The sequence below is a fragment of the Ceratotherium simum genome, chromosome 23 (genome assembly GCF_057802395.1).
Source record: "Ceratotherium simum simum isolate JZ-2026a chromosome 23, ASM5780239v1, whole genome shotgun sequence".
In the NCBI taxonomy this organism is placed as follows: Eukaryota; Metazoa; Chordata; class Mammalia; order Perissodactyla; family Rhinocerotidae; genus Ceratotherium; species Ceratotherium simum.
The window spans coordinates 41,799,799-41,820,725 of record NC_141922.1 but is presented as its reverse complement, the minus strand read 5'-3'; the positions used below and the strand labels follow the sequence as shown (position 1 = coordinate 41,820,725).

The 20,927-nt window shown below is 40.5% G+C and overlaps 1 protein-coding gene across 2 annotated transcripts in view; it reads left to right on the top strand.

The window, feature by feature from the left end:
- Positions 1-20,927, top strand: part of SDC2 (syndecan 2) — a 104,412-nt gene that overhangs the window by 15,908 nt on the left and 67,577 nt on the right. Inside the window, exon 1 of one of the 2 annotated variants that reach the window (XM_087447611.1) lies at positions 9,162-9,489. The exons of the other annotated variant lie outside the window; for it this stretch is intronic. Within the exon in view, the coding sequence (XP_087303737.1) occupies positions 9,469-9,489 (21 nt within the window). The 5' untranslated portion in view covers positions 9,162-9,468. Of the gene's footprint in view, positions 1-9,161; positions 9,490-20,927 lie in introns of those variants that run through there. 2 annotated transcript variants of the gene reach the window in all.

Below are 20,927 nucleotides of genomic sequence, written 5' to 3'. Positions count from 1 at the left end.
ACCATGTGCCTAGTGAAAATCTGAGGAGGTTGTATTACTAAAGGAGGGAAGATTTTAGATACTGACAGCCAGGAGAAATCGCTCCCTTTGTGATGGCAAGATGGGATCTGGCAACTCCAGGTTAACAAGCAGTCTGTCTTCTCAGCAGTTGTAGGAAAGAGCCTCTCTTTCCCAGCTATTCTAGTAAGAAGCCAAGAATAGCTCCTTGTTGACTCTTGATTGGCCTGGCCCGAGTGAGTGTCTCTGGCCTGGGTCACATGCGTCATCCCTTGAACTACAAGTGGAGGAAGCATCACGTGAATCCCATGGACCGTGATAGGAAAGGTTTGGTTCCCCAAAGAGAAATGGAGGGACTGTTACCTGAGGGAGGAGAATGGATGCTGTCAAGACGGGACACCTTTTCCTCCTTCCACCTGTGCTCTGGCTGTTATACGGTAACTTCTCTTTTTCCTTTCATGTCTGATCTTCACCTTACCTGATTTTGCCAGGGTAAGATGTTTGGCACACACAACAGTGTGCCTTGGGGCTCACACTCCTGAGGTTTGATCTTGGATATGGGTTCAGCCATCACACTTTCTCCTTGTGAAAACTCCTGTATACATCTATTTGGTGACAAATTAAATAGCAGGCATAGTACAGAGTGAGCTTAACCTCACTTTTTTGTTTGTTTTTTTTTTTTGTGGGGAAGATCAGCCCTGAGCTAACATCCATGCCAATCCTCCTCTTTTTGCTGAGGAAGGCCGGCCCTGAGCTAACATCTATTGCCAATCCTCCTCCTTTTTTTCCCCAAAGCCCCAGTAGATAGTTGTATGTCATAGTTGCACATCCTTCTAGTTGCTGTATGTGGGACGCTGCCTCAGCATGACCCGACAAGTGGTGTGTCGGTGCGCGCCTGGGATCTGAACCTGGGCCGCCAGTAGCGGAGCTCGTGCACTTAACTGCTAAACCTTGGGGCTGGCCCCTCACTCTTTTGTTAGTTGGCATTTGGACCTGGACAAGAAAGGGAAGTGGAGAACTTTGGGGTGCTAAAGCCAGGGACGGGAGGATTTACTGTCAACTTAATCAAGTATGGAGTATTTGAAGATTATTAGCACATTAGACAAAAGGCATTTGGGACAAATTTGTTTAATGAGTTTAATAAACATAGGACACTGTAGCAGTGTACTTTTGATGTCTTATTCTAATGGCTGGTAAATATTAATAAAGGGAGAGATAAATTTGTTTATCTTTGGCTGATTGGTAATGCTTTTTTTTAATGTTCTAAATGAAATGGTTTGCATCTTAGCGGCCAAAGATTGTATAAATAGAGGCCTTTCGTACATCAAACAATGATGAGTGTTAAAAAAATGATGAATTGCATTTGTTTACCCTCTCATTCTCAAGGTTTTGTTTTCTCTCTTTTTTTATACCTTACTCATTGCAGAGAGGAATTGAGGTGATTTCCAAGACTGCATACCTTTTCCATAAACTTTAGAAGAAATGATGTCAATGGTTGATTTATATTCATATGCAGTCAGAACATTCTAAAAGCATACTATGTAATGCTTTAAAAAAAAGTTTTAACAGTCTTAAATGATTGAAAATTAATACATAATATTCAAAATAACATGCTATTTCCAAGCCTCTCAACTGAATGCTTATTGTCCTTTTAATAAAAATGTGGATTGTGGGCACATCTGATGTAAATGAATTAAAATTTCATTTGCCCAGAACGTTGTGTATTGCGTTAATAAGATTTACCCAAAACACTATTGTTGGTTTAATAAATATTAAGAGAGCATTTGTGAGATGCCTCCTGGTGTTGCTGTGTTTCTCCTTGGGCATTAATTACTCTTGTGAGTTTTTACTAGGCTGCTTTTGTTGTTTTGTGCCTTGAGGTATAAGTAGAGACAGAAAACCCAGAAGATTTAAACAAATTCCATACCGTAAACTATTTGCAGATGTGTTTAGTATTCATTCAGGAGAGGCTTTTAGTTTATTTAATATAAAACTACTTCTTTTTAGCATTCTGCATGTGCAAGAGGTTCAGTTTTTATTTTACTGGAAATTTAAAAAACAATAATAAAAACATTATCTGGAAAGTACCATCATCTGACAAGCACCAGGAAGATAGAATGTAATGACTCATATCTGACCCTTGTCTTCCTGGATCCTGGATCTTATGTTCTTTGGACAATCAGGAATGAAAGGGTGAAGCTTCCAAGGAGACAGATTTTGATTGAACAGAAGGAAGACCTTTCTCAAAGGCAGTCAGAGATGGAATAGACCACTTCCGAAGTAGTGAGGGGCCGTGCCTGGAGGTAAGCAAGCATGTGTTTGGATGGAGATCTTTAGAGGAGAGTTGGAGATCAGCTGACCTTTACAGCTTCCTCTAACCTTAGAGTCTATCGTTCTTATAATATTTTGAAGTTGAATCCTGAGCAACTTAAAATATATTTTATTTGCTTTCCTGATAATAGCCTGACTGAGACTGGACATCATTTGTTGCCCTTAGTTGAAGGAGTATGGCATCCTAGGACCAACTTGCTGTTAAACAGATGGCAAGATCTTTATTTGCCAAATTTATAGGACAATGTAACTCTTGAAATTTGACATTGCCTCAGACTTCAAGTGACCCTGACAGGTACTTAAGCAGGTAGAATAGCAGCTTGATGGTATGATGTGAGCCAGAGAGGTGTGTACCTGGGAGATAAGGCAAATTCAAGTCACAGTGAGTGGCCTCGAGGGGGAAGGAAGAGGGTCCCTGGCGGTGGAGAAGCAGAAGGTCTCCAAGCCAGCATGAAAAGTATCAAGAGAAAGGGGCCACTGTCCCAACCGGTCGAGGGTTTGTGAGGTACTCTTAGCCTCCCAGGCATTCACTCCTCCACCACTTTGCAGCATGTACCAAGTAGCTCTTAGACTGGACGAGGACAGTCATGTCATGTCATGATCACCCATGACCCATGGGTTGTAGCATGAAGCTTTCCTTATGAGGCTTAAGTGACCATTGTGAAAAACACCACCTGAACAAATGATGGGCAGGAGGACTCTAGGTTAGGAACCATTCTCTACCTCTTTGCTTTTGCCCAGATTGCACTCACTTCGTGTTTCCTTCTTTATTCTGGCTGATGCAAGAGAATGCTGGACAAGTAGCCAGAAGACTTGGGTTCTTATAAGCTGACCTTCTCTGCCAGTAACCAGCTGTCACCTCGGGGTAATCACGCAACCTCTTTTGCCTCAATTTCCCCATTTGTAAAACCTGTATCAACAGCCAAACTGCTATGGTTCTATAATGGCTGCGCTCTTTCTTTTTTAAGGAAATCATTTTTTTCTCCTTTCTACCTACTGCTTTGGAATAAAGTTTTTTAAAATTCCAGTCCACATTTTAACAGTGTACTCTGTTCTCTCTTCTCCTTCATCAGCCAAGGAAATTGGTTACAGTTGTCATCTAGAATGCAGTAATCTTTCATGACTAACCATTTCCTCTCAGAGATGCCACTCCATCTAGTTGCTGTAGCTCAGATTTCTTCCTCCCAGAAAGGAGGTTGGAGGTTGCTTTTGAGTATGAGAAATAGAAGTTGGAGTAGGAGGTAAAGTTCTCACAGTAGGGGAAAAATGTTGTCCACCTGTTAGAGACAGGAAACAACTGGGGTGTGAAGGCCAGCTGTCCTTGTTTTATGGATAATAATTCCCAGCAGGTTTTTTTTCCTGCATTTTAGGCTCTGAATATTACACACTGGATGTACGGTTTTGTTGTCCTGGAATCTAATAGTTGAAGGAGTCGATGAACCTCCTCTTCCAAAGGCTAACGTTTCACCCAGCATGATCTAGCCACAAACTTTCACATTTGAAAATCTCCCAAATGCCTATGAAATTGATGGCAAGAATTATTATGAGGCAGTTGCTGCCCAACTGTGATCATGGCACACCTACCAATTTACAGCTCATTAGCCCTGGGACTGCCCGAAGGAGCCTTTCCGGGCTGCTGGCTCTCCTTGCCCAAAGTGCTGTCCTCACCCTGCCTGTGTTAGAATCATCTTAGGGGAGGGAGGGGGTAGTTTGTTAAAAATGCACATTCTTGGTTCCCACCCTAGATTCTGCATTTTACTGTCTAAACATACTGAAGTTACAGAATAACTGCTTTAGGTTGAGAGACTAGAAAGCTTGGAATGACTTTCCTTGGACCCCACATCTATGCTAACCTTTTTGGGGTTTTTAGTTCCAGGTCTAAGGTCCTCTACGAAATGCAAAATTTTGACACTGAGCTCAGAATCAAAACATGCCTAGCATTATCTGGAAGTTATTTTAAAAAAAGTTTATTTGGTTGTACAATAGGATAATTGTCAAACAATATCTTTTATGCTACTTGCAGTTGCTGTACATATATATGTACATAATATTTAACAACTTTCTTGAGATATAACTCACATACCACAAAAAGTCACCCATTTAAAATGTATTGTTTAGGGGCCGGCCCCACTGGCTTAGCGGTTAAGTGCGTGCCCTTGGCTACTGGCGGCCCGGGTTTGGATCCCGGGCGCGCACTGACGCACCGCTTGCCTGGCCATGCTGAGCCGCATCCCACATACAGCAACTAGAAGGATGTGCAACTATGACATACAACTATCTACTGGGGCTTTGGGGAGAAAAAGGGGAAAAAAAGGAGGAGATTGGCAATAGATGTTAGCTCAGGGCTGATCTTCCTCACACACAAAAAAAATGTACCATTTAGTGGTTTTTAGTACTATTTTCTCAGTTGTGCAACAGTCACCACAATCTGATTTTAGAGCGTTTTCATCACTCCCCCCAAAAATGCTCTACCTATTAGCAGTCACTTATTCCACCCCCCACCAAGTCCTGGGCAACCATTAATCTACTTTCGGTCTGTATAGATTGTTTCCATAGATTTGCCTGTTCTGGACATTTCCTGTAAGTAGAATCATACAATATGTGGTCTTTTGTGACCTACTTCTTGAACTTTGCATAGTGTTTTTAAGGTTCTTCCGTGTTGTTGCATGTATGAGTACTGCGTTTTTCTTTATTGCCGAATGATATTCCATTGTATGGATATACCAAATTTTGTTTACCCGTTTGTTAGCTGATGGACATTTGGGTTGTTTCAGCTTTTTGACTGTTATGAATATGCTGCCTTGAACATTTGTGTACAAGTTTTTGTGTGGACATATGTTTTCATTTCTCTTGGCTATATACCTAAGACTGGAATTGCTGGGCTTAACATTTTGAGGAACCACCAAACTGTTTGCCAAAGTGGCAGTTCCACCAGCTGTGCACAAGGGTTCCAGTTTCTCCACATCCTTGCTGACACTTGTTATTGTCTGTCCTTTTGGTTATAGTCATTCTGTGGAGGGATGGCGGGGGGGATATGAAGTGGTGTCTCATTGTGGTTTTGCATTTACCTAATGACTAAATGATGTTGAGCATCTGTTTGTGTTCCTATTAACCATTTGTATTTCTTCTTTGGAGAAATGTCTATTTAAATCCTTTGCCTATTTTAAAATTGGGTTATTTTATTATTGAGTTTTGAAAATTTTTTATATGTTCTTGATACAAGTCTTATATCAGATAGACAATTTGTAGATCTTTTCTGCCATTCTGTGGGTTATCTTTTCATTCTCTTGATAGTGTCCTTTGAAGCACAAGTTTTTAATTTTTGTGAAGTTCTATTTTTCTTTTGTTGCTTTTGGTGTTATATATAAGACACCATTTTCTAACTGAAGGTTGCAAACGTTTATTCCTATGTGTTCTAAGAGTTTTATGTTTTTAGCCCTTACATTTAGGTTTATAATCCCGTTTTGAATTATTAATCTTTGTATATGTGGTGGAGTATGGGTACAACTTAATTTTTTTTTTTTTTTGCGCATGGTATCTAGTTGTCCCAACACATTTTGTTAAAAAAACTAGTGTTTCCCCCATTAAATTGCCTTGGCACCCTTGTTGAAAATCAATTGGCCATAAATGGAAGGATCTATTTCTGGATTCTCAATTTTATTCCATTTATCTATATAATCTATATGCAGTACTATATGTACATATTTATGTATATGTATGTATGTATATATACACACACACAGAAGAGAATTTAAAAACAAACTCGGTTGTGATCAATGTCTTTCCTTTGGCTTTAATTTAGGTGGTTAGGAATGGGATGAATTCAAAAGCAGGAATTTAAGTCATTAACTACATCAGGAGACTTGGCCACGAGGTCCCTCAAGCCTCAGTTGAGCCCACTTGCCAGGGATGCAAAGAGTAGGAAGCAGAGTGGTTGGATTGCTGTTAGTTTTTATTCTTTGTTTCTTCCTCCCGAAATGGAATGCATTACTGAACGTTTTGGAGTAGAGCGCATTTTAGATCTCTGGTCCTTGGCCTCACCCTGCCACTAAGGCCTTGGTGACATGGCCTTCATGAGCTCTGAATGCCCTCCACCCTGCATGCAGAGTCTCTGGACCTGAGTGTCTTCAGCTCTGAAATGAAGGAGCTAGGCTAGATTCTAATGCTTAGCCCCTAGTCAGCTGGAAATTCTGTGATTTGTGTTCGTTACCCCTCCTTAAAAGATGGTACATTGTGTTGTTGTCTGCGTGCAAACCACATCCTACTGGTTCTCTCATATTTTATTGCTGATTCTGGTGAGAAGAGGTTGGGAAGCAAACAAATGGTGAGATCAAAGCGATCAATGCTCTTATTTAGTTTAATAGTGTAAAAAGCCTAGTTGTGTGCTCTTTGCAGTGTTTCATGGTTATTTTAATTTTTAATGATAAAACTCATGGCATAGAAAAAGGAAAACACAAGATTTTGCTGTGACACTATGTGCTTCTGCCTTGTGGATCTAGTTAGCCTGCCTTCCCTTGAGAGCAAGTTAACTACAGATAAATAGCAGAAACTTATTTCGGAAATGTCTTAATTTTATTCTTGGGTTTATGGGAATTTAGAAATAAGGCTTTTAATTGTTCACAGCTGGTGCATGAATATCGTGGTAATAATAATTAGGAATAATCTGGTTCACCTCTTAAGCTGTTAGTTTTAATCCACCAAATTTTTTTGATCTACAGTCTGGCAGAGTCTTCAAGTGGAACATTTGGAGGAGGTCCATCCTAGTTTTCCATCAGGAAGTGTGCAAGTCCACCTTGTCTTGCTAATTTGTTACAACGATTTCGATGGGTTGAGTTTAATGTCTTCCACCTAAAAGTGCACACACAAAACCAGCCCATACTCAGCAAAATCCATCCAGATATTCTCACTGCAGAGCCATTGAGCAGAAGCAGTGAGTACCATACGCCCGTATCAAGCACACTTGGGGAGCTTGCAGCCTCAGATGTGGTCTCTGCAGTGGACCCGGACCTGATGGTGTAGGAGCCTTGTTAGCAGAGTTTGCTTTTAAGACTCTTGTGAGTGGAGGCTGAACCAAGTGTAGCACTTACTAATTCCTTGGGATAAAAAGAACTCTTCCAGTTCCCTGGATCGTAGCCTTGAAAATCCTAAAGCTGTTTTCATAAGTTATCTATCCCCCCCCTTGCTTTTTGCAAAGTCCTCAAATTCCAAAGTATTAAGACAATTTATTGGTGGAGTTTACTTTCCATGGTTTCTTAATGCTCCATCATAGAGAAATTTTTCAGTGTTTCAAAATGATAAATATTTATATTAGAGAATAAGTATAAAAAGTAGAATGTGTATTCTTGAAGAATGATTTGGATAGAAGTTATATTCTGGGAAACTTTAAAACAACAAAATAGATGTCTTATGAAAGCATGTAATTATATCGAATCATTAAAAGATTCCTCTTTACCTTGGATAACTTGGGGGAAAAAATCTTAAATTTACATTTCATGTGAAAAAAAATTTTAAATCCTGATTAACTTTGTGCTATTTTTACAAGTAGTAGTATAACATTAATTATGTGAACAAACTGGTAGCTTCTCATAATTTATGCTGGCCACTCCTTTGGTTGAGTTAGTACATAGTTGTCATCTGGACATAGTTGTCATCTGGAACTAAGTGGTTCTCCTAACACATCATCTTCACTTTTCTCGCAGGACTTCCCTGGAACAAGATGATTTTGCCAGGTATAGTTGATATAAGAATCCTGCCAAGAAAACTTTGTAAGGACAACCTTTTTACTTTTAAAAGTACACATTACAAAAAGCTCTCTCGAATCTACAACTAGAACCCATTTTACGAAGTTAAGCTGTTAGTCACATTAGATTTCCAGGAAAACAAGGTAGAGTTGTTTTCACTTTAGAAGGCCACGGAACTGAAGTAGAGGTTGAGACTTCATGGAAATGCTAGATCAGTATTAGGAATGAGTGCAAGATCCAGAAATTTAGCAATTTCCAAATGGGTGGTTTTTGCTGTTTTACTCACTTTTACAATTTCATGAAATATTGTTTGTCAGAGTGAACAGAGGGACAGTGATAATTCCATTAATAAGGAGACCATCATCCCTGTCCCTCCAGGAGCCTCTTTTCCCATCCCAAGCTGTTGATATGTGGTCAGCATGTGGGCACTGTGCATGCTTATGTTTTAAGTATTTGCTTCTGGAGAGCCAGCTTGAAAAAGCAAAACAGAAAAATCCATTGGCATTTTGAGAGTTGAATCCACAGAAGATGCTGTTTGCAATGTGCCGAAAACATAAGGTCCAAACAGCCGGAACAGGCCTAGTGCCAGGCGATTGCACTGTGAGAGAAAGAGAAGGGCTGAGGCAGTCCTTTTAGGATTATCTCCAACTCAGCAGCTGCTGTCTGAGTTTGATTATGCACATCCTGCTCTGGGAGACCTGCATTAACCCTCGGGCCCCTGGGGAACTTCAGGGCTGTCTTTTAAACAAAAGATTCTTCCCCTGGACACCCAAGGGCAAAAGCCAAAACAATATGGAGGTTAAAAGAAGGTGGAGCTTTTAAAGATTGGATTTGAGAGAACAATCTAGGAAGGAAACTGATTGCAGAATTTCGGAACTGCAAGTCCCTTTGAAGACCCTTTAATTTTACAGGAGGAAGCAGAGGCTCAGAGAAGTTAAGTGACTTGCCCAAAGAGAACCAGTTAGAACTGAAATCCAGGCCTCCTCATTCCCAGGTTAGAGCTGTTTTATGTAGTGCCACATTCTTGATGATGTGATTCTCACATCAATAGAAATAATGTGTATTTTTGAAAAGTGAACTGAAAGAGAAGAAACTTTAAAAAAGCATTTTGGAATTATATGTTAACCACATTTTATAGATGGTCCAGCAATATTCAGATTTTTCTTTCAAGCAGTAGCTTTATCAAAGTGTAAATTTTACTAAGGAGCCAGTAAACAGATTATTCCAGTAAATTCTATGTATGATTCTTAAAAGCAGAACAGGCATATTGGAGAGATGTTGGGAGGTAAAACTTGAGTCGAGGAAGATTGCTCTGAAAACGAGGAAGGATGTTTATGTAACGAGCTCTTTTGTTCAGCTGTGGCGGTGTCTGGAGCAGGGCCACAGCCTCTGAGGATTTATGGCCTCTAGTCTGGAGAAGGTAGGTGGGCTCACATTATCTGTGTTGAAGAATGTGTGTGGGGTCCTTGGGCCTAAGGCTGCCCAGGTAACAAAAGGCTTTGTCAAAGATGGCTATCTAGACTTCTTTGAGAGGAATGTGTTGCTGTTTATTTCACATCTGTGTAGGGAATTGAGAATTTTCCCTGCTCTGTGGTTGTAACAAGATCCCCAGTTTTCTTCCTTGTAAAGGTTAGGAAGCTAATTTCTTGTAGGAAGTAATACATTAAATCCAAGGATATCACTAAAACGTGGATGTTTTCTCTTCCTGCCCAATTAAAAGATTGAGCTGTTAGAGTTTTTTGTTTGGTATAATGGAACTACAGTATTTACTATTTGACCTAAAGGGTTTTGACTAATAAGCAAGAGAGAAAAATCAGGATGATCTTATTCACTAAAATTCCAAGTGGATTTGTAATCTGTTTTTATACTTTTTAATAGTGGGGTTTTTAATTGCTTTATTCATTTTTAAAGGTTATGCCAAGTGTAAGCTGAGTGTCCTTTTCTGAGTCCCACTATCCTTTCTGCAAAACTTAAAAGAAAATGCTACATTTATGATGAGATACAGTGGAATGCCTTTCTTTGCATTCATTCTCTTTCTAAGATTTTGGTGACATCTGTAGCTGAAAAGAAAAGAGTGAGGGGAGGTCTGGAGTGCATCCCAAAGAGGCAAACGTGAGGGTCTTTTTTTGAGCTCTGCCTTGGGAAGTGTCTTTTATTTAGTGGCCTAATTAGGACATGCTGATGTCTGTTTATTGATTGATGAGGTTTTGAAGTACCTGTTGTCTGAAAGTGAATTTTTCAAGTGGTTACCTGATTTTTTTTTTTCCCTTTGACTGGAGAAAAGTTAGGGCAGAAGGGAAAGCTATATATTATTTTTGTTGTTCTTCACCAAAGACACAGTTTTGGGTACTTTGGAAAGAGAAGGTATCAGGAGGTCACTAATCCTTCCCTCCTTTGTTTCTCTGCATGGAGAGCAGTGGCTCTGCCCCATTGAGAAACACTCTCTTAATGCTGTTATTATGCTGTAATGATATCAAAGGAGGCAGCTAAAGTGATTTTCTCTGTAGGCAATTATTCTAGTTTATATATTTTATAAAACATCTTGGAGAACTGTTTGGACTACTAAGGAGGGGAAAAAGCATAAGGATCTGTGAACTATTTTTGAGATGGTTATTAAGCTATCTAATTGGATATTTAGAGAGCAAAGAGAGCAAAGCAGTTTCGGGATGTAGAGTGTCAGATAAATCCTGTATATGAACTGCTTCTGAACTGTCACCTAGACCAGAAGTAACATCCCTCAGGTGGTAGCTTTCTCTAGGAAGGGGATATATATATATATGTCTATTTCTGGATTAGTTTTACACAAATGAAGTGTATTTCCCACCTGCCGCTTTTTGCCTGGGGTTGGAATTTTTCCTTTTCACTGCTTGTCACTTGACATTTGAATGGAAATGTGTCCTCCCTTTCAGAGCTAGAAGATTCTGTGTAATTCATCAGAAAAAAAAAATTCTCCAAGGAATTATTAATTCAGTTGCTGCATAGTAAATTGCTCACACTACAGTGTTCAACCTCTGAATTTGAAATCTCTTTTAAAAATCTTTTTTTCTTCAAAAAATGTATACAATGGATTTCTGGGCAGCTAAAATCCCACACTATAAAGCACTGTCATTCTCTGTAATCTCTTTTTAGAAGATTTGGTGGTGTTTTGCTGCTTAAGCTAGATCATGTTAACCTGAAGTTTAGGCTTTTGAAGTGTAGAAATAGTTTAGGAATAATAACAGGAGATCCTTTAGATTTCCTTGAAGAAGAAAGATGAATATATAGTGACTACACATGAAGATCACATGTCTGAAAATGTTACTTACTGATTTGGGTTGTGAGTTAGGCTTGCCCCTGGTGGATTGGGCCTCTTCCAGGAGCAGCGCTTGGGGTCCTAGGTGCTCTTGCAGAGGAGCCTTTCATTCCCGGCATTCTGGGGAAGATTTACATCTGTAAGCCGGATAAAAATATGTAGAAAGGTGATTAGTTTAATTGGCCTACTATTATAATTATTCAGTAGGAGGTGACTGTGGGACGGCTATTATAGCTCAAAACGCCTGGTAGGAAGGGGAGGAGAGTCATTGAAAACAGCAGCGACGTTATAAAACGTTGGTTTAAGTGTGCATTTAATAGCAAATTACCCTGGCACTTTAAGAAGGATGGAGGAATTGTTAACTATTTGGGACAAGAATCTACCCAAAAAAAGAGGTGGGCTGTTTTCAAGGATAATTGTGGGGAATTCTACTAATGATTTCTCTCTCTTAAAGTAGTATACGGGGTAACAGGATTTAGTGGATGTAGACTTGCCCACAGTGTTTGTAACTCAAAGATAATCACTCTGAAGTTGTTGCGACTGGTACTCAGGGTGGCCACAATGGTGGTGGTGTTTTAGCTTCTTTCAGAAAAGAAGCCCAGTGCAGGGTCATGTTGTAAAGTGGAGTATTTTTCTTTCACATCAAAGGGCAGGGAATGTTATGCAGACAGTGAGCTAAGAAGTAGGGAGCAGGCATTTCAGTCCTTGTGTTGGGAAACTATGTGTGGAATGTCATAGTTCATGGACCAGGGACCCTGAAGTGAATCCAGGTGCCTGCCCCGTGCTGTTTTCCTGGAGCGAAATAACTGTAGGCAGAAATTGCAGCCAGATGGACCAAAAATAAAATTGATGGCTTTATTGGACATTCTTTTCATGAAATTTAACTTTCTAATGCACGCATATATCACTCTGGGGATGTCATTATAAATGGCTGACCTTTTATTTGGGGGAAGCTGCTGCGAGCTGTCTGTGCAGCTCCGCTCAGCTCGGCTTTGATTCCAGCCACATCTGTTGAGCATGTGATATATATATTTTTTTCCTCTGAGGCACACTGACAACTGGCTAAAAAGATTTAATGAAAACCAGTCAGAACTAATTTCAGTTAGATATTCCAGTTTAGGATATCAGCTCTTCTGGTTTCAGATATAGACGTAATGGCTTCCTAAACAGTTGCTGTTGAAGGCGGCATCAGGAAGTCTTGGGCAGGGGACTGGGTTTCTTTGTCTTAGCTCCCCCCACTGCTGCCCTGGGTTAATGATTGCAGGGTGGCTGGGAATAATGAACCAGTGCTGCAAAGCTTGTTATCAACAGGCCCGAGTAATATTTAAAAATCATTCCTCCTCCCTCTTCCTCCTTTGCAGTAGAAGTCAGGGCACTGCTGTGGTGACACCTAATAAATACTGCAGACTTCACTGGGCTGTTTAATGGGGCCTAATGTGGTGTCATTTGGGCACTTCAGTGGGTGGTTCTTCTTTTGTGTGGTTTAGTGCTCAGTGTTGAAAAGATGGGAAGTTTGAGGACTTCCAACAATTACAGTCTTTTATGGAACCAGAATTTGAGTGAGATAAGACTTTGGCTGTTATTTAACAGGTCACCTGGATTTCCATATCAGCTTTGGGGATACCAGAGGAATTGGGTCACCAAAATATAAGATGATACTGTTTCAACTCGCTCCAGAGAAGTGATTGGAATCCCTGCCCTCCCTCCTTCTTCATGCAAATCCCAGGCATGATTTCAACCTCTACCTAAGTGTTCCTGAATGTTCATGGCTGCCTGTTCCTCCTCCCCTTGGCATTCTTTATCTTTGGCTGGTCTGAAGGCAAGAAGTGATGAGGCTTCTTCTGGTCAGTGTGTGATATCACTTAGGGCAGGAGGTGGCACTGTCTTGATCATCCTGGAGAGGCTTCTGCCTCTCACCTTGGAAAGTTCCCCTTCTCGGTGTTGCTGCAGCCTCCTTTGCACTCCCCCTCCAAAGCCAGCCTCCCGCCTGTGTTCAGTTGTATTGGTAGGCCTCACTTCATATAGCGCGGGAGGGTCCACTTGGGCCACTTCGACAGGTTCTTCGTCAGAGCCCGCTTCCCACTGGAGTGAGGCTGCGCCCTGTCCTGTCCTTGCCGTCCTTGTTGGGCTGCCATTATCTGTGAGCTGGCTATGGGGCAAGGAGAAGGTTCTCACCCTGGGGTTAGAAGTCAGGCCCATTTCCTCTAGTCTTTGTCTTTTCCATAAAGCTCTCTTGTGACAAACCGACCCTTAGCTGGTCTGCCCTCCAGGCAGGTTAGTTGAACTCAGATAAGAAAAAACTGGTGCTTGGAAGGGTTGGAGGATTTGTCTAAGACCATACCTGGCGGCAAACTGGATTCCCAGGTTTTTATTGATTTGTGAGGGCTTTCTCTTAATTTGGGATTTTCCTCCTAGAAAAAGCACTGCTTGGGCCTCAGTTTCTCCATATGTAAAATCAGAATAAGACCACTAACTCATGTAACTGAAGGGGACGGTCAGAGTGCCTCCAGAGGAAAGGGTCTAGGACGTTTGCACAGCTCTTTATAATTACAGAGCATTTCCCACACATTACAGTGTTTATTCTTCTCAATGACCCTGTGGCATGGGCATCATTGACCTTGTTTCACAGATGAAGAAGGTAAGTCCCGGAGAGGTTGAAGGCAAGGCCTATCAAAACTGAGCATTTGGTCCGAGTTTGTTAAGCATCAAATGATACAGTCAGGGTGGCATTTGGACGAGCCTTCCAGGCAGTCGTAGGCATATTTTGCCTTGTAGTTCTTTCCAGATGTTTTGGTCCTGTAGGCCTCCCCAGAGTGGCTGTGTACCTATTTTTGTTACGGGTCTAAGGAAGTTAGAATTCAGTGATATGTACTGATTAATTTGTGGTTCTGGATTTAAACATAGGAATCTTTAAAGGGAATGCAAACTTTTAAGTTTTGTAGAAAATGAAGTATCCAAGATCATTTTACATAGGCAAAAGAAAAAAATTACAAGTTTATATGCTTGATATGCAGAGCTGATCTCCTTGAAGCAGTTGTGAGAACCAGCTGGTTATTATATAACAATATTTGTTTGTTATGCAGCGTATGACCAATAAATGGCGTGACCAAATATCTTACAGTTGCTGAAATTTCTTCACTCCCTTCCTTGAAGTTTAAAAAGGTGGAGCAGATGTCTCTCTAGTCTATTTTCAGTGTGAGGGGGGAGGTGGAGGAGGAAGGTCTTTCTAGATTACAGGAGTGCCAAGGTGGTGGTCTCCTGTTAACAGTGGGTAGATTGTGCTGAGAGAGCTCTGGAAACCCCACCCTCATCAAGGGGAAGAAATTAAACAGTGGGCAAAAAGTGGAAAAAGGCCTTTCCCTTTTCTTTTTGAGAATTTTTAAGGGCGTTTGTAAGTACTTGGGATACATCACAAAGACCAAGGGTCAATCCAGGGTACCAAAAATTGGGTTCTGTGTTGACCCCCATGTAGCTGGAGTCAGGGGGCCTGATTTCATTCTGTCTCCATTGATCCATCTGTAAAAGAGAGCCAGTGGTACTGCTGTCTGGTGCCTAGAGGAAGACTGGAAAGGCACTCATATAGCTCCTGGATGTGCGGGACGGGATGGGACAGGACAGACTTCTCCACTGGCCTGGAGGGGAGGGGCCGGTGTCCTCTGGGAAGGTGATGGCTCCGTACAACAGTCTTTTTCTGATGGCTGAGTGACTCCAGTTCTTAATACCTGGCTCTGTTTTTGGATGTCAGAGTCATAATTCTTCATTCTCCGTGACTCCTGCTGATTTTTGGCACTGACCCATCCAGGATTTATTTCAGCAGCTAGCGTGGTGCCTGACCCATAGTAGGTGCTCAGTAAATATTGGTTGAAAGAATGTAACCTGCAGTGGGCAGAGGGAAGGCTTGCCATTGGCATGTGGGCAGAGAGACCATGCTTGGGGACAGGTTCACGAGCTTCGTTATTTCTCCCTCTGGAGTGTTTGAACACACCCTCTGTAGCAATAGAAACAATACTGCAAAATCATAAATACCAATAGAATCATTCTTTGTTTTCCATTGCCCTTGTCTTTGTCACTGCTTGTCTAGAACAGGTACTACAGGAGACTCCAGCTGTTCTTCTGCCTCTGTTGGGCACTGAACACTGATCTAGCCGTCCACTCTCGCAGTTTTCTTTATCCTTCTAAAACAGAAATCTGAATATGGCACTCACCTACTTAAATGCCCTTCACTGGCTCCCCATTGCCTCCAGTAAAGTCCATCCTCCTTGCCACTGGGGCACAGAGGGCCCTCTGTGACCTGGCCCTTTGTGCCTTTGCTGCGACAGGGCCTCCGTGCGCAGCCCTGCAGGCTGTTGAAGTGGGGCTCTCATCTGCCAGGTGGAGGTAGGTTTGTTTTGGGTTAGGTTTGATTGGGTTGAGTCTCCAAATTAACTGGGAATCAACATATTTGGAACACATCCGTAGGGTACATTACAAAAAAAAAAAGTCATTGAATGTTTGGAACAGGAGTACAATAATTCATGCTAAATAACCAGAAAAAATTGAAATGTTAAGGCATCTTTGCATATAGTCTTTAAAAATCAATTTAATAAAAAGTCTGTTTTTCAACTGATTCTGTAGTTCATCTGGAAGAATATATTTGTGTATAGGTACACACACATATATACATATACATATGTAAATTATATATATTTTTTGATTTGGAAAAGGAATGAGGCAGAGACTTGTACTACTGGAGATTAAAACATTCTAAAGCTATGATAATAAAAGAGGATGATGTGAGTGTAAAAATACACAAACAAAATAGCACCTATCAAACATTTTCAGTGTATAGAATAATAATTATATGACAAGTCACTGGGGGAAGATACAGATTATCTGGTAAAGGAGGTTGTGAAATTGGATACTTAAAAAAAAAACCAAACCGATTTAGATCCTTGCCTCAGGTCATACACCAAAATACCATTCATGTGGATTGGAGTTAAATATATATTTTTTAACTAAAAAGAAATTTGGAGGATATTCGATTTGTGAAGAGGATGTCTTTTAAAGCCTAAAAGCAAGAAACTATTAATGATTGCTCAACTTGAGTACATAAAATTATTCGTTTTACTGAAGAATTACAAATGACTAATAATGATCACTAGGATCAAAAAAATGCAAACCAAAACAAATATTCATTGTTGTATCGTCATATTAGGAATGATTTAGAAAATGCAAATACTCCGTGCTCATTAGGATATGCTTAGACACCCCTTCTAGAAAGAAACATAATTTAAAATTTTAAATAAAATATGGTAAAATGGTTTGGATTTTACATGAACTGGGGAATATAACTATTTAAAAACAAGTGTAGGGGGCCCGGCCCCGTGGCGTAGCGGTTAAGTGCGTGCGCTCTGCTGCTGGCGGCCCGGGTTCGGATCCCAGGTGCACACTGACACACCGCTTGTCAGGCCATGCTGTGGCGGTGTCCCATATAAAGTGGAGGAAGATGGGCACGGATGTTAGCCCAGGGCCAGTCTTCCTCAGCAAAAAGAGGAAGATTGGCATGGATGTTAGCTCAGGGCTGATCTTTCCTCACACACAAAAAAAAAAAAGTATAAATTATTTCAAAATGAAAAAAATCTCTAATTTTATTTTCATAACGTTGATTTGTAATCTTAGTGTTGTTTTTTCTTTAAACCACTTTTTGGCCTTTGGGTTGTCCAAAAGAGATATATCTATAATTTATACTACCCTTAATCATAGACTTTTCCATATAAAATATGGCAAAGGGATAAACCATTGGGGAAAACATGCTCTATAAAGGAGATTTATGATCATTAATGTGCTAGAAGACCATAATGAGGCATCTTATGTAAAAGAGAAGTCATATTAGACTCCAGTTTCTGAAATGTTCAAATTGTGATTCATGGTATGACTTTGAACAAGCTGCTTTACCCCTCTGTTACTCCACTGGATCTCAGTGTCCTCAGGTGTAAAATGGGAGAGTTGGGTCAGATCACAGTTTCCCAACTGGGATGCCCTGGCCCAGCTGTGCCAATATTCTGATGCCCCTCAGGGCAGCTGGACAGAGGCTAGGTGGAGGCCACAGATTCATCACCCCCAGCCAAGAGCAGCCATTTGTTTTCTCCAGTAAGTTGTACAAATACTACCACAAATCACACTTAATGTGTAAACCTGTATGTGGTAAGTTGTTTTACTCTTGAATTCAAGAGATGAAAGCTAGGTGGAAAAGGAGATAATTTCAAATATCATAACGTACCACCCATCCTTCCTACCCATCGTATTCAATACCCATGTTAAAAACAAATGGAAGAACATACATCAAAATGTTACCAGTAATTGTCTCTGGTGTTGGGCTTATGGGTGATTTTTATTTTCTTATTTATAATCTATGTCTTTCAAATTTACTGTGTTAAGAGTGGGTTAAGTTTAAAATAAGACTAGTTATTAACAACAAACAAATTCTCACTTGTAGCCATCCTTATATTCCAAAACTCCCTGAGTACGAGTGGCCACTGGGGCTGTCAGTGTGAAGACTAACAAAAGTAAAACACCAAACATGGGCCCATTAAATATCCCGTATCTCATTAAACATCTGGCACAAAAAATTAAATAAATATCATGAAAGGTGAATATCCTGGGGCATTTTCATCCCAGGTTTTCTTACTCAGTGCTTATTTTCAAGGCTGGTTTAAGGTGTGAAAAGTAACCTTTGAGTAGAAGGCCTGTCTGTAGAGTGAGTGAGAAGCCTTTTCCTTACGCAGGGTGGCTTATCCCAAAAGTCTTCCTCCCCATCTTCCTCCCGAAATGCTTTCTTCCCTCTCTTTTCCCTTCCCTATGATCCCTGGAATTAGTGAATAATTCTCTTCTTTATTTCTTCTTCTTGATCCCCGTGTGTGTATATAGTTAGATGTCCCTTGTGCCCTCTCAGCTAAGTAATGGAGATTCTCTTTTTAACTTGTCCCTTATATTCGAGCCAGTGCCTTAGTCATTATTGTTTTTCCTCTCCCAGTTCCCTCCTGCTTATGTACATCTTGTAATGAGTTGCCTAGAACTTTCCAACCTATTAGTTTAAACCAGATTTGGGGAGGGAGGGGAGAAAAGTGGGCTTTTTTCCAGCCCTTTGTTGGTTTTGCTTTACTTTGAGGATAAACACTATACACATTAAAGGTGTTTAAACCCTATTTTTTCTGGCTTCTTAAACAAGTACTTTTCATTGACTCCAGACATTTTGATTCTCTGAAAAGTGTGATTGTTTTGTCTAAATGATGGAGGTGGCAGGCACATGGGAAATTAGGAGAAATGCCATTATAATTCTTCAGCAAAATTTTAGAATGATTAATAGAGAGACTACCATGGCAAAAGTAATTACTTATAAAAATTAGAATATACTATAATACTGTTTATATTAAAACTATGCTAAATAGAGACTACTTTCTTTTATATAACACTTTAGGATCTTACGATGTGCCCTACATTCCGAGCATAGATAATAAACTGAGATATTAAGTAATCGAAAAATTCTAATTGGTAGAATGCTAGTAAACAACATTGTAATTGTATATTTAATTTTTATAGTAATGTTGATTTCTTATAGTGATGGCATTGCAGTTTGAGCCATTGTAACACATTTTCCAGTGCCTCCGAATTATAAAGTACTGTGCTTTGCATTGCAGATGATAGAATCAATAGTAGTTGGCCATGGGCAGTAGCTCAGGAAGACTTACAATTATAGAGTTATAGAGCTGGTATGGACCTCAAGGTCATCTAATCCACTGCTTCCACACCAGTTTCACATCTCGGCACACGTTGAAAAGGTTTGCACAGCTCACTGTGGTGAAACATATGGCTGCTCTTGGCTGGAGGAGATGGATCTGGGGCTCTGTTGTGGGCTCTGTCCAGCTGCCCTGAGGGCTGAGGGGCATCAGAATCTTGGCACAGTAGTGCCAGGGCATCCCAGTTGGGAAACTGATCTAATCCAGCGCTCCCATTTTACAAATGAGACACATCTGTATTTACGCATGCGACCCAGAGAGGTCAAGTAGCTTGTTCAAGGTCACACAATGAATTAGTGATGATATGGTAGATAGAATTTGAGTATTTCAGAAACTGGAGTCTGATATGACTTCTCTTTTACGTATGATGCCTCATTATGGTCTTCTTCCAGGACATTAAGGACCATAAAACCTTTTATAGGGCATGTTTTCCCAAAAGGTTTATCTCTTTGCCATATTTTGTGTGGAGAAGTATATGATTAACAGCAATAAATTATAGATATATTACTTTTGGACAACCCAAAGAATAAAAGGTTGTTTAAAAAAACACAAAATTAAGGTTATGAAACTAAAAAAAATCCAGTATATGTAAAAACAACCAAACCACTTTAAAGTATTTTATTTACACAAATCAAGAATGTACTCAATGTGTAAAACCTGTAAGCTGTGCCTTGCTTTTAAAGTTCAAGAGATTAAAGTAAGATGGAAAAGGAGATTAAAAATTTAAATGTCATAATGAACCAGCACCACCCCATCCTTATATTTACTAGCCATCAACTATTTAAGGCCCTTACGAATACTAGGAAACTGTGGTATCTGGTATAGTTTTATGATTCAGTTCTAGTAACTTCTAAGTTCTCCTTCAACCCCATCATATGATTCATTGATTCTAGTGTAATTGTGGCTTGGTTCAGCCTTACATACGTTCATGTGTGCACCAGCCAAGATGCATTCTGGAACATGATGTCTCATCTTCAGTTCCTTGACTGAACTACAAACTCTGTGTGCCAGTTCAGGACAATTGATGGTGTGTTAGAGTTGTGACATCAGATTGAGTTGTTCCATTGTTACTTCAAGATGTGTAGCTCTAGACCAGTGTCACTTACCATTAACAGCTGTGTGACCTTGAAGTTCCTTAATCTCTCTCTTTGCCTCCGTTTTCTCATCTATACAGTGGGAGATAATAGTACCTGCCTCTAGGCTTGCTGCATGGGTTAAATAAAGTAATAAGTACAAAGTCTTAATAACATCTGACACATAGTAAACCCACAATAAATGTTAGCTATTATTATTTGCTAACAAAAAGGAGGGATAAAGATCCAAACTTTTGGTTTTCTTGGCTGCACGTAATGAGTATCTAGACAGCATGGTGCTTTTTCAGTCATGTGCTCCCCCAAAGAGTGTGAGGGAAAGACCTGGAGCTTTGAATCAGACAAGCTGGCTTTGGCTTCTAGCCCACACTTGTGACTGAGTACGCGCAGAGCTGTGCCTTTCCCTTCTCTGATAGTCTTTCGTGTTGGAGCCACCTTCTCGAGGTGTTGTAGCCACCTTCTCGAGGTGTTGTAAGCTGCCAGGGATATGGTGTAAGAGACTAGTGAGATGCTTGGAACACAGGCTGTTTGCCGTAAACGTGCCCTCCCTTTCCTGAGTTCATCTTTGCCAAAGTGGTTTTTTTCTTAAGCGCATCTTTGGGCAGTCTCATGGGGTGGCCCATTGAAGCTGTTCGTGCCAGTGGCCTTGTCAGGGTGACTTTTGATTAATGGTTCTCAAGCTTGTCCCCCTCTGACCTCC